The 14,007-nt window shown below is 39.8% G+C and overlaps 2 protein-coding genes across 2 annotated transcripts; both read left to right on the top strand.

Moving 5' to 3' along the window:
- Positions 1-51: 51 nt before the first annotated feature.
- LOC115758291 (heat shock protein 75 kDa, mitochondrial) lies at positions 52-2,349 on the top strand. Its single transcript, XM_030698857.1, has 3 exons — positions 52-249; positions 305-2,057; positions 2,121-2,349. The coding sequence occupies exons 1-3, from the start codon at positions 126-128 to the stop codon at positions 2,293-2,295; spliced, it is 2,052 nt and encodes a 683-aa protein (XP_030554717.1). The 5' UTR covers positions 52-125; the 3' UTR covers positions 2,296-2,349.
- A 91-nt stretch (positions 2,350-2,440) lies between these two features.
- LOC115758292 (V-type proton ATPase 16 kDa proteolipid subunit) lies at positions 2,441-10,317 on the top strand. Its single transcript, XM_030698858.1, has 4 exons — positions 2,441-2,647; positions 3,499-3,609; positions 8,925-9,114; positions 9,192-10,317. Exons 2-4 carry the CDS (start codon positions 3,528-3,530, stop codon positions 9,394-9,396), a joined length of 477 nt encoding a protein of 158 aa, XP_030554718.1. The 5' UTR covers positions 2,441-2,647; positions 3,499-3,527; the 3' UTR covers positions 9,397-10,317.
- Positions 10,318-14,007: the final 3,690 nt, after the last annotated feature.

The raw sequence follows: 14,007 nt of genomic DNA, 5'->3' as shown, positions 1-14,007 counted from the left end.
CACATGTGCGCTCAGAGAGTTAAATAACACTTATATTTCAACTTTTGTTTGAACTGACACAATCAATTATATTTATTTTTTTTTTTTAGCAGAATATTTGATTGAAGCATTAATTCCAACACAAGATGTCCCTGCGTGCTTTTGGTGTGCTACTCAAGGCCCGTCAGCTGACCCGGCTGTGCCGGCAAGCGAATCGAGCAGCGACCTTTGCATTGAGTACGCCGTCTTTGCATCAGCTGCCCGCGGCAGGTAAGGATTTGCAACGAATTTGTAGAGTAGTTGCTTATGGGTAAATTCTATGCAGCCTTGCCGCAACGTCGATTCGCCACAGTTGCGAAGGAAGCGCCGGCCGTGGACAAGCACGAGTTTCAAGCAGAGACACGACAACTGCTGGACATTGTCGCACGCTCCTTGTACTCGGATCACGAGGTGTTTGTGCGCGAGCTGATCTCGAATGCAAGCGATGCCTTGGAAAAGTTTCGCTATTCGGCCCTAAGAACAACAGCTGAATCGGAATTGGCGGCCAAGGATCGGCCACTGGAGATACGCATCACCACAGACAAGCCACAGATGCAGCTGATCATCCAGGACACGGGCATTGGTATGACACGCGAGGAGCTGGTCAGCAATCTTGGTACTATTGCGCGCAGCGGCTCCAAACAGTTTCTGGAGCAGCTCAAGCAGGACCATCAGGCGGCACAGGCCACATCCAATATAATTGGCCAATTCGGTGTGGGTTTCTACTCGGCATTTATTGTGGCCCAGCGTGTTGAGGTATACACGCGCGCTGCCACACCCAATGCACCTGGACTACGCTGGGCTACAGATGGCAGTGGTACCTACACTATCGAGGAAGTGAAGGACGTGGAACACGGCACCAAGATTGTTCTTCATTTAAAGACTGACTGCCGCGAATATGCCGACGAGGATCGGATACGCGCCGTTATCAAGAAGTACAGCAACTTTGTGGGCTCACCCATTCTGCTGAACGGCAAGCAGGCAAATGAGATTAAGCCCCTTTGGCTGATGGATCCTCAAAGCATTAGTAAGGAGCAGCATCAGGACTTCTATCGCTTTATTAGCAACAGTTTCGATGCCCCCCGCTTCTCGCTACACTATAACGCCGATGTGCCACTGAGCATACATGCGCTGCTCTATTTTCCGGAGGGCAAGCCCGGCCTCTTCGAGATGTCTCGTGATGGCAGCACCGGCGTCGCTCTTTACACGCGTAAGGTGCTGATCCAGTCCAAAACGGAGCATTTGCTGCCCAAGTGGCTGCGCTTTGTGAAAGGAGTTGTCGACTCGGAGGACATACCCCTAAACTTGAGTCGGGAATTGCTGCAGAACAGTAGCCTTATACGCAAACTGTCGAGCGTAATCTCTAGTCGTGTCGTACGCTTCCTGCAGGAGCGTGCCAAGAAGCAGCCAGAAGAATATGAAGCATTCTATCGCGACTATGGACTGTTTCTAAAGGAGGGCATTGTCACGTCCACCGATCCCGCTGAGAAGGAAGAAATTGCCAAGCTATTGCGCTTTGAATCATCGAAATCGGAAGCTGGGCGCATTTCCCTGGAGGACTACTACACAACGGTTAGTGCGGATCAAAAGGATATATACTATCTGGCAGCGCCAAATCGCGTCCTTGCCGAATCCTCACCCTACTATGAGAGTCTTAAGAAGCGCAACGAGCTTGTGCTCTTCTGCTATGAGCCCTACGATGAATTGGTGCTGATGCAGCTGGGAAAGTTCAAGAACAAGAAGCTTGTCTCTGTGGAGAAGGAGATGCGCAATCAGTCAAAAGATCCCGCTGCTCTGGAAGATTTAGGCGAAGGCAGCTTGATGCGCTCCGAGCTGGACAGCCTCGTACCCTGGCTGGAGGATCAGCTTAAGGGTCAGGTGGCCAAAGTGAAGGCTACTTCTCGACTGGACACTCATCCATGTGTTATCACCGTCGAGGAAATGGCCGCAGCACGACATTTCATACGCACCCAAAGCCATCAGCTGCCAGAGGAGAATCGTTTCGCCCTATTGCAGCCGGAGCTGGAAATCAATCCAAAGTAAGTATTGGAGCGAGGGTATTTCAGCCTACGATAATCCTTTTAATGGCTCTTTTCTTGCAGACATCCCATCATAAAGAAGCTGCATTCCTTGCGTACGAGCGAACCGGAGCTGGCCCAGTTGATCACCAAGCAATTGTTTGCCAATGCGATGGTTGGCGCTGGTCTGGCGGAGGATCCACGCATGTTGCTTACAAATATGAACACTCTGTTATCAAAAGCTTTAGAAAAATACTAACTTTACTCGACAATACCAAAATGTTACTAAGCCAAATCCAAAACAAATACCAAACAAAATTGTACTTTTTGTTAAGCTCATAAAATACCAAAAGCGCCTTTGCCAGGTCGATCACTGGATCAGTGTTGCATAACAGCGCTAAACAATAGTATCGATAAGAAACCAAATAGCAGCACTGCCGAAAATCCGCCCCCGTGACTAAAGTTTATAAAAGAAAACGAAAACGCACCGTAGGAGTTCAGTGCCGTATCAAAAAGCAGAGCGTGCTTTAGTCGCCCAGCAGCAGCAGCCAGCAATAAACCCGAAAGGCCAGCCACAGAAGCGAGTTGCTTTAAATTAGATTTCTAATCACGTGAGTGAAGAAAAAACAGTAGTCATATGAGGAGCAATCGAAAAAGATTTAACCATGTAATAATATACGACAATGCTGCTACGACAAGATGCAAACATAATAAAGTCGAATTGCAAAACAGAAAATGGCAAACCTACGAGCAAAATTTGTACCAAAAATTTGTACAATAGTATTTTCTGCCACGACATGCGCACACACACACACACACATGCAGGCACACCAATGGCAATGAACGACCCATATATGTGTGTGTGTGAGAGAGTGTGCGCAGTGAGCGTAAAAATTTCTGCAAATTTGAGTCAATATATAAAGAAATTTGGACGCGAAAAAACGCGCAAATATTGCCAATTGTGTTCGAAAATGAAGTTTTAAATAACTCATGTGAGTGTGCATGTGACTCTGTGTGTGTGTGCGTAATTTTCCAGTGCGTTGTCATTGCCAATTGGACTTTTTTATTTAAGCTCATTCCGTCATGCGCTCATACGCACGCACACATAGGCACATGACTTCGAACACACATACATAAGGGCTCTCAGCGACGCACTCAAAAACTCGAGATAAAATTCAATAATTGTGAGGCGAGCGTCGAGTGTTTTGCTCTTGGTCTCTCACAACGCGCTCACTCACAAATCGTACGTTGTCGTAGCAGCATTGTGGTTCGTAAAGCAGCGCAAGAAAATTTTTTGTACATACATATATACACATATATTGTATATGTAATAAAAATACTTTATTTCAACTTGCAAAGCAACGTAAAACACGCCGATACATAACATAACATAAGAAATCAAAGTGCAATAAGCGAAAAGAAACAACAAAAACGAATTCAAATTTCAATTTTCATCTTGTAGCCCAAACACACAACAAAAAACAAAGCAAAATGTCAAGTGCGAGCAACGACAACCCCATCTATGGCCCCTTCTTCGGTGTTATGGGCGCTGCGTCCGCCATTATCTTCTCAGGTGAGTCTTTCGAATAACGAAACCCAAAAGAAAAATAACCTTCCTGTAAACTTCATAATTCGTTTACAAAAGGGACGCGCAGCGCTGCATGCGTAGAAAAATCGAACATTTTGTGGCGTAAATGCTAGAAGAAGAAGAACATCTAGTCAGCAAAAAAAAAAAGAAGAAAAGTACCCATGTCTGTATGTATGTAGGCGCTTTTGTAGGCGGCAGGCGGCGGCAAGTGTACAAAAACTCAATACGCTCACAGTCAAGTCACACACAGCGTAATCGTGCATGTGTTTGTGTTTGAGTTTGAGTCGGTTCGAAATGCGCGTGACTAGCAAAAACGTTTCCATGTTTCAGCTAGAATAGTTAATAGCATATACGCTTATTATATAAAAATATTCAATTATATTTCATTTTTGTATGGATAATATGCGCATTTATTTGCTTTATTGCAAACACAAAAATGGCAGCATCGAAATTAGAAATTCGTTGCCTCTTTTTCAACGTGCTAAAAACGGCATTACTCATACACATACAGCAGCAAGTGAGCGGCAGATAAAGGAAAGAGAGTGTGTGAGAGAGAGAGAGAGTTGCGCACGCTCTTGTACCAAGCATTGTCATCGTTTCCTATTGTGTGTGTGAGAGGAGAGTTACGGTTTTTCTGTGAAGTTTATGACGCGAAACTCGCGCTTACCTTTTCACACAGTCACAAGACCAACTTTTTGGTGTTGCCATACTGAAGTATTTTATTTTTTCTTGGCTTATCTTTTGATGAATGTAGAATACGCAGAGAACTGCATGCATGTGGCTTCCACAACAAATGCGGGCAGGAAAAGGCAACAAATGTTAATAGCATACTTGTATATGTAGCGTAGGGCAGTTAATATGACACATCATGTGCATTTTTTCCATCACGTGCATTTCTGTTGTAAAATTTATCATAAAAACATGACATATATATAGGTTACTAAAATTTGATTTCCCATCAAACACATGCTTATCTAAACAAACACATGATTGAGCGCTGCTTTGTTGGTTTTTGTAACACAATAGAAATCATAACAACAAGCGTAATCACATGCCACTTTTTTTTTTTTTCCTTTTTACCTCATCAGCCCTTGCATGATCAATCGACTCGACGACCATAGCACACAGCCAAGAGGCATCACATGCCTGGGGTTCTTTTCTATACAGCTTATCAGAAACCATACATCTTTTTTTATTATTATTATATTACCTTAGCTGATAAGTGGTCCGGGCTTATTTACCAATAACTTGTCTGTGATAAGATAAGACCCGCCTTGCGTTGTCGTAAGGCAAAGAAATCATACACCTAGAATTAAAGAGAAGCACGCGCTGCGGATAAAGTAGCACAATGCTAAATGTTTATGCACGAAAAAATAGACCTACTTTTGCATACACCAAAATGAAGGGCTCTAAATTATTTTTAATAGTTTTTCGATAAATAAACTCATATCAATGACATAATTATTATGTCATGCATCAATTTCAGTCTTGTGATTTGAGTCCAACTCTCTACTCACAAAAAAAAATGTTAACCAAGAGCAAAGTTTGCTCGGCTTAAATATTTACTTTGCTTATTAGCGTAGTGTGCTGTATCAAAATTTGTAGATAGCGCTCTTGACATGGCAACAATGATATCGCATTGCTTATGTAATTTAAGTCAACAGCATAACTCATTTTAAGCTGCAGCCAAGTACAAATTTATACATTAAAAATCATAAAGAGCAGCTACTGTTAGCATTTGCATGTAAAAACATGCGGCTTACAATATCTGGCAACGCTATTGGCGCGCTCTCACGATCAAATGAACACGCAAACATAAGAGAGTGAGCGAGTTTAAGCAGCACTCAAGCCAGCTTGTTTCCATGTTGCAGTTAACTGACACCGCTCAAAAGCTGTGATGGATTCTGAGTCATTGCCTGTCAATATCGCACAATGGGCGTTGCTTTGAGCTTTTATCAGTGCCCGCTGTTTTTTGTACTCGTTATAAATGGTTTCAGAAAATCCTTCACATGCACACAAAGCGGCTGACATATGTACTCACACACACAAACATGCACACATACACCCACATGCTGATGCTTGCCTGCGCAAACTCAGTATAGAAATAGTAGTAGATACATTTACATACATATAAATTGATAGTAAAGTGTACACATACATTTGCCCAAGTATGTATGTTAATTATGTAAAAGTTGTATGTTAATGTCACGTGCTACTTTTATGTTTACTTTTCAAAGCTTGAAAATCTTGCAAAAAAAAAAATCAAAAAAGTTCCATAGGCTTCAGAGAAGCAGCTGCTTGAGTTTTGAGCTCAATAACGACCCTGCTTTATCTGAGCGAGCAAAAGAGAGAGAGAGAGTATAAAACGTGGCAAGCAAGAGGCCCTTGGTGTGCATGCGTATATGTACATACATATGTGTGCTGCATTATAATTAATTAACAATAACTTCTAATTAATATGATTAGTATACAAATATATACGAGCGTAACAACGTTCAGCGCGCACATCCTGTACTAACAAATTATCTAATCAAATGAAGATTACGCACAAAGCATTCGCTCAATTTGTAATCACAAATTTGCAATCTGTCAGTGTGGCTGTGTGTATGTGTGTGTGTGTGTGTGTGTGCAGCAGAGATTATGAGAAAATACAAGCAGAAGCCAAAGCAAAAATGTCTCAACAATTAAGTTATTCGAAAAACAATGTACAATTCGATATTTTTTCTTTTACTTATTGTTGTTTTCTGTGAATTGTGCATTCCAATGCCTTTGACTTTTTCACTTGTCTCAAGCAACAACAAAAGCAGCAGCAGCAGCAGCGTCGGCATCGAGCATCTTCTCGCATTGAGCAGTGTTTGATAAGCTGCTGCTGTTTCTTCTTCTCTTGCTCTCTTTATCTCTCGCTCACACGCTATCTTGGTTCTTTTGTGTGCGCACTCAACTGTGACGCTTCAATTTGTTGCTGTACATACACACACACACGTACACATTGTATAAACATGGCATGTGTATGTATTGGTAATATACACACATATCTTTATTCATTTCGCTTGCTACTTTCACATATTCCTCACATTTATATTTATCTAAAAATGTGCTGGTTGTTTGTTTTTGTTTCTATGCTCGGTCCGCTTCCTCTTCTCTGGCGGTTTGTGTACTGGGCACAAGGCACCCACGCCAATGTCTGCCATGCGTCTGTCGCGTTGAGGGCAGTTAAATATCGAGAAGAAAGAAAAAAAACCCCCAAGTCAATGCCACATTTATAAATTTAATTGTTATTACATGCAAATGGTGTGCATTTAAATGCAGTGCAACGCCGCAGTCAAAAGTCAAATTGAAGACTTGGCGCGCGCTCAGATATATTTATTTTATTGATTTGTGTGTACACACTGGCAGTCCTTTACAGTCAACGTTCAAAATATTGTGCCATGTAACGCTCAGCTGTTGTTTATACCATGTAAATGTACTGTAAACTTATGCCGAGCACAAGCAAATAAAAGTTGTGACATGTTTACACATAAACTATTTCTATTATCTGACGCCTATAAATAATGCACCTGTTTTCGCAGTATTTAGCGCTTTTATATAAAAATCAGGAAAACCCTTCAACCTGTTTAGAACCTGTCCGTTCCCTAGCATGATTGGTCATGCAATTTTGAGCTCTCTTAAATACATTACTTCGGATGTTTGCCTTTGTCTAAGGCCCACAGAATATATTCTCAATGAATTTTTGTTGATTAATTGCAATTGAATGTAAATGTGTTTGCCTGTTGCTGGGCTAGAGAACACGAAGCGTTTTTCATAGACAAACATACATATGCATACATATCTACAGGTTTAATGAGCATTTGGAAGTCTCCGAGACGAAGAACGTTTGAAATTTGGGTTTGATTAGAAAAGCAACGACAAACAAATGTCTTGAATGTGTGTTAGGTCTGTTTCTCAATATTTGATAGCGACAAATGTGGATACACATATGCATGTATTTCTCATTAGCTAGCAAGGAAAAATAACAAAAACACGTATATTCCGGTTTTTATGGCGCTCCTATGACGTATGCATACGAGTAAAGTGTGCAGTTTTGTGGCTTTTTTAATTAACCATAGCTAAAAATTACGAGCTAAAACAAGTTATTTTTTTAAAATAATTTATTAATTATATTTCAACAACTTGCACGAATTTGTTCGGCATGCTAGTCAATTTTTTTTTTATTTTGTATATATGAGTATTTTAGCGAGCCCTTCATTTAATTCGCACCGATAGAATATCAATTTGAGTGGAAAATACAGTTAATTAGCATCAAAATGTCACATGACAGTGCCAATTAGCGCAGCCAGCGACTGTAGCTCCATTGCTCGCTCTCACTCTCTCATTTACGCTCAGCTGTCGTAGCGGCAAATGCCATTAACGTTAACTCTGAAACGTCGCGCACACATACACACACACACTTACCTTTTGCACATACAGATGTGCAGTTGTTATTTTTTTTAGCCTGCCAGCATTTTATATACGCAACTGTATGCGTGTTTTAATTCGATTTATTTGCGCTTCACAGACACACACACACAAACGCAAACAAAATGTGTTTTTTTTTTTTTTTTTTTAACAAATACCATTGACCGTCATATGAAACTGGTTTTATATTTCAATATTCAATGCGCGTGCATGCATACATACATATGTACATACATACACACATGCGTATATAACATTCGTCAGTCAGAGCTATTTGGCAACTCTAGCACTTTGGCTTCTTCACATTTACTCGACCTTATCAAATGATGAATATATCGTAATGAGAGCAACAGCAAATGCGAGAGAGTGCACAAAAAAATAAAGCACTCAAACGACAACTCTGGCTCTGTTGAGTAGTTATGAGTGTGTGTATGTGTGTGTTTTTCGTTAAGTATGGGTCATGTGACCGCTAAATGTTACGTTATTTTACAGAATTTAGCTTTACGCTAACATGATTTTCGATGTAGGAGCTATTTGAAAGTATGATCGATGACATAACGTGCACTGCAGCCCAATTAGACAAAAACAAAAAAAAAAAAAAAGAACGCTTAAGGCGTTCCAGCCAGTGTTAACCCATTAATTATTATGTAACATGTATGCTAGCCCAAAACACTCAAGGCTTTCCAGCCAGTGCGACACCATTGAAGCATAGCTATAAAAAAAGAGTTGTCTAAGCTGGCAGAATACAGGGTGTTTTTAATGGGGAAGGAACCAAAATGATGAAGTTTATTCTTTATTTATTTGAAGCACTAATCTAACGAAATGTTTCTCTTAACTCTCTGTAGCACTCGGCGCCGCTTATGGCACTGCCAAGTCTGGTACCGGTATTGCTGCCATGTCAGTGATGCGTCCTGAACTGATCATGAAATCCATCATTCCTGTGGTCATGGCGGGTATCATTGCCATTTACGGTCTGGTCGTCGCTGTGCTGATTGCCGGCCAACTGGACTTGCCGGCCAATTACACCCTATTCAAGTTAGTTACTAAATACATAAATATATACATGTGAATTTGTGTCCTTAAACTAATGTTTTCCCATCTGTTCTATCCAGGGGCTTCATTCACTTGGGCGCCGGCTTGTCTGTGGGCTTCTCGGGCCTGGCAGCCGGCTTTGCGATCGGCATTGTGGGCGATGCCGGTGTGCGTGGCACAGCACAGCAGCCACGTCTGTTTGTCGGCATGATTCTGATTCTCATCTTCGCTGAGGTGTTGGGTCTCTACGGCTTGATTGTGGCCATTTACCTGTACACGAAATAAATCAATCAATTCAACACACACACACAACAAACAAGTAGACAAACAGCCCAGCAATCAACAACATCAACTACAACAACAAAAACAACAACAACAACTGCAAGTAAAAAGTGTATCAAATTGAAAACCATCCAACAATAACAACAAATTCAAAACGCGTTTTGGTGGCAACTCTGGTGGCCGTTTGTATATAGCAACAAAAAAAAAAAAATGACAAAAAAAAAACAAAACAAAAACAATAACAAATAACTGCAATTGATGAGTTGGGCGCCAGTGTTGCCATATTGTCGCGCATTAGTGTGTACAACAAGAAGAAGAAGAACAACAACTAATAATGCAACAACAACAACAACAACCATTTATAATTTCTTGTTATTTCTTTGAACATTTACTTTGCACATTCGCCTAAATTGCTGGCTGTTTAGTTTAGTTTTATATTTTCCGTTCAAATCAATTTTGCAGTTCATAAGTTCATAAAGTTGTAATCAAATATCAAATTTGTCTCTTACTTTTCTATATCTTTATTTTATTTTTTTGCGCTCCACAAAACGTGTGCTCTTTGTTATTTGTTTTTTCCATTATTATTATTAAATAATGTTTAGTGTATATGTAAAATTCGTTAACAAACTCTGTAAAGAAAAACAACAACAACAACAACAATTGTAAATTTGCATACAACAAATTTAGCGAAAAGGGCCAAACAACAACAAATAAATCAAAGCATAATCGAACCAACAATTGCGCTGCACTTGCTGCGTAGGGCAACACTGGCGTCGCCGCCTGGCGTTGCCACCTCGTGCAAAAGGCAAAGTTGTTGGCGGGCTAAAAGACACAAATAATTACTTGGCAATACTTCAACAACTGCAAACAACAACAACAAAAACCAACTACATACAATCATAAACACACACACACACACCGACACACACACACACGCATACAAAATGTAACTAAGTCCTATGTTTATTTTTAATTATTGTTCAATTCTAAGAATAATATATTAAAAATTAATAATAATAAATTATATATATATATAATTATGATTTTTTTGTGATAAGAAAATACATAAAAAATTGTAATACAAAATACAAAAACAAAAAACAATTACGGTATTGATATACATAATATATATACACAATATATATATATACATATATATTATAACGAGAATGATAAACAATTATACATATTAACATGAAAAAGTTGTTATAAACAAATGCAAGAAAAAGAAAAACAATACAAATCAAGAGCATGATAAAAAATGGTAAATGAAAATTTCACACACACACGCAATTTTTCCGCTGTTATTGTATAGTAAAGAAACAATATTATATATATAAAATATATATTATGTATAAAATATGAACATGAAATTGTAGTAGCAAAATTGTAAACAACAACAAATACAACAAAAGTCGTGCAAGCAAAACAAAAACGAAAAAAAAAAAACGATAACGTTGACAACAACAACAAAAACAACGTTGAAAAATGCAACAAAAAAATTGTAAAATCCCAACAAATTAGAAGTTATGCAAAAACCTAAAACAACAACAACAACTCGATTTGTGTACTAGCAAATAGCAACAACAATTTGTATATTGTTAACAATAAGAACAACAACAACAACAATTGCAACGAGCTGCAGCTGGAATATTGTGTGTGCTGGCCGGTGGGCGTGGCAAGAGCGCCCCTGCCCGTTGGCCGCCGATGCATTCGTGATGCTGAGAACGCGGAGGTGACCAACCCGTGCAGCTGGGCGCCCACTAAGCCACGCCCCCCCCCCCACACACACACACACCTACGCAGCCGCTCCACCGCAGACCACAGGCAACAACAGAAACAAATGCACAAAAAGACAACAATAACAACAACAGGCAGAGCGAGAAGCAGAATTTGTATATAAAGCTTTGTGAGTCCGCGCACCGCCCCACCTCCAACCCGCCCCGCAAAGTTGCAGCGCCCGTGTTGCGTTCACTTTGCCCGGAGGGGGAGGGGGGTTCGATAGGGCCGCGTATTTGTTGTTGCTGCGGGCAAATTGTTACGAATTTTTATTGTTATTTGCATTCTCCAATTACTGTACATCCACACACACACACACTTACACCTATATATATTAATATATATATATATATATGTACGATCGATGAAGGGTTTTAGAGCAACTACTGTAACTGTGTATTCGAAAACAACAACAAACAACAGACATTGTATGAAATAAATTGTAATTTCTAATTTCCAAAAAAAAGAAACGGCTTATTTTTATTTTGTTTATTTGTTGTGTATTTTTACAGGTTTTGCAAAAGGATGTGCACACTATGCAGCTTTCCTTACCCCCCCTCCCCCTCCCCCATCCCCTCCCACTTATTAAGAATGAAAATCCTAAATAAATCGAAAACTACCAGGACGATTTTAATGTCCTTTGCCCAGTTGATGGTCCTGGACAATACGCATTATTGGACCCATGACTCGTCAGGATACGCCAGGATTTGGCCGAGTTATGGCTATTTTTCTGAAAATGACATTTTGTTTTAAGCCATAACTCGGCCAAATCCTGCAGGATTTCAAAAGGATATAACTTTTTGAACTCGTGGACAGCAGAACTATCGATTGGCATTCAAGAATTTCCAGGATTCGACCAAAAAAATTTTCCAAGTCGGAAAAGTGCCAAAAATCGAAAAAATCCGACCTAACTCGGCCATTTTAAGGACTATCGGGATGTCCTTTGGCCAGTAGATAGTTCTTGTGGTCCCATTTAAGGATTAGCAAAAAAAAGGACGAAAGTCCTTCAGATGGCGGAGCAAATGTCAATTTTCGTAACTTAAAATAGCCTTTATTTCGGCCGTATCCTTGCGTATCCTGGCGAGTCCCATGTCAAATGAATTGTATGGACCAGGGCTATCATCTGGCCAAAGGACATCGAAATCGTCCTTGTAGTTTCCTAGATATCAAGGATTTAGTGTTTTTGTCCTGTTTTCGTGCCGCCCGCGACAAAAATTTTGACAAGTCCTGGATTCTTAGATGACCCCCTAATTTTTTGATGCAGATCGATGCGGCTGGTCCTTACGATCCCAACGCAGCATATCCTTTGAAAATCCGCAAGGATATGGACGAGCTATGGCTATTTTTCTAAAAAGGATGCACTATTGCATGTAATAGAAATTTGACCATAACTTGGCCATTTTAATGGCCATCCTGATGTCCTTTGGCCAACACACAGTGTTTATCGTGACCCTTCAGAGTATTTAATAATAAAGACGAAAATTCTTCACGGAGGCCAGATATAAGGACATCTTTTTGAAAAGAAAATAAGCTATAGCTCGGCCGTCTCCTTGCACATCCCAGCAAGTCCTTGTTCAAATAAGCCGTATGGAACAGGACTATCAACTGGCCAAGGGACATCCAAATCGTCCTTGTAGTTACCGAAATATCCAGGATTTTGTTCAGTGTTCAATTTTCAAATATTACCGGTCGCAAAATGACACTGAGCCGGCTGCTGTGTAACGAGATTTTTCTAAAAATTCTGCTGAAATACCAGGCAAACAGAAATGACGAGCAAGTCAACAAAAAATCAGCAAACAAAAAATTTCATTGCATATCCTCAAGGGTGCCGGCTGCCCGGACGAGATTTATATGAAAATTTGGCTGAAGTACCAGGCGAACAGAAATGGCAGCAGGTCGACATGAATTCGAAAGAAAAATTGCATTGCATACGCGCAAGGGGTATAAATGTTAGCTTGCTGCTAACATGCATAACAGTCGACTGTTAAGTAGCAGCTGCAGTGCATGTTAAAGGGATGCTGCAAGGCCGGCTGTTAAGCTGCTGTTCATGCAAAAGGAGTGCTGTAAAGCGGGCTGTTAAGGTGCTGTTGATGTAAAAGGGGTGCTGGAACAATAAGCATGCATACAGGGACAATTTCTGTGCGCCAAACGATGGAAGCACAATTAGTTAAAGATACTTACCTATCTGCACTTAACTAAAATAATACGCCAACTTGTTCAATATTTCTTGCATCTATATATTTTCTCTTCTCAGCGTTTACATGTTTCTGTTACTGTCTGTTCCACTTGTACATACTAAGTTGTGTATATGTAGAGTTTAAATAATATATATAGGTATATATATATATATATCTATATCTTCTTCCATAGAATGTTGTTTTGATTACATTAGTTGGCCTGGTTCTGGGCCAGAAGCTGAATGTAAAATCAAATTTGTTTGCTTGGCGAGCTCTAAAATCATTCATAGGTTCTGAAATACGATACAGACGTATGTTTTTCATTTGCTTTGCTAACTTTGAATTGATTTTTAATTAGTATTTTGTAATGCTTGATTTTTGTTTTTAATTTATTAAAGCGCTTGCATTATTGGTAATTTACTTTATGATATATATATATATATATAATTGGATTCCTTGTATATCATTAACTATGTACAAAACGAAATGGCATTAAGAAGGCAAAGGTTGTTTTTCTTTTTGGTTTTGGAAAAAAGGTTTTCGCAAATTGGAAGTTAAATGGAATCTTTCGATGATTTTCGGGCAGTGTGGAAATCAAGAAATGTTTAAAAACAGTGTTGGGAAGTTCTAGAACTGGAGCTTAAGTATTTTAAGAATT

The sequence above is a fragment of the Drosophila novamexicana genome, unplaced genomic scaffold, assembly GCF_003285875.2.
Source record: "Drosophila novamexicana strain 15010-1031.04,08,12 unplaced genomic scaffold, DnovRS2.1 tig00000137-arrow-arrow-pilon, whole genome shotgun sequence".
Lineage (NCBI taxonomy): Eukaryota > Metazoa > Arthropoda > Insecta > Diptera > Drosophilidae > Drosophila > Drosophila novamexicana.
This window is presented reverse-complemented; position numbering and strand designations above follow the sequence as displayed.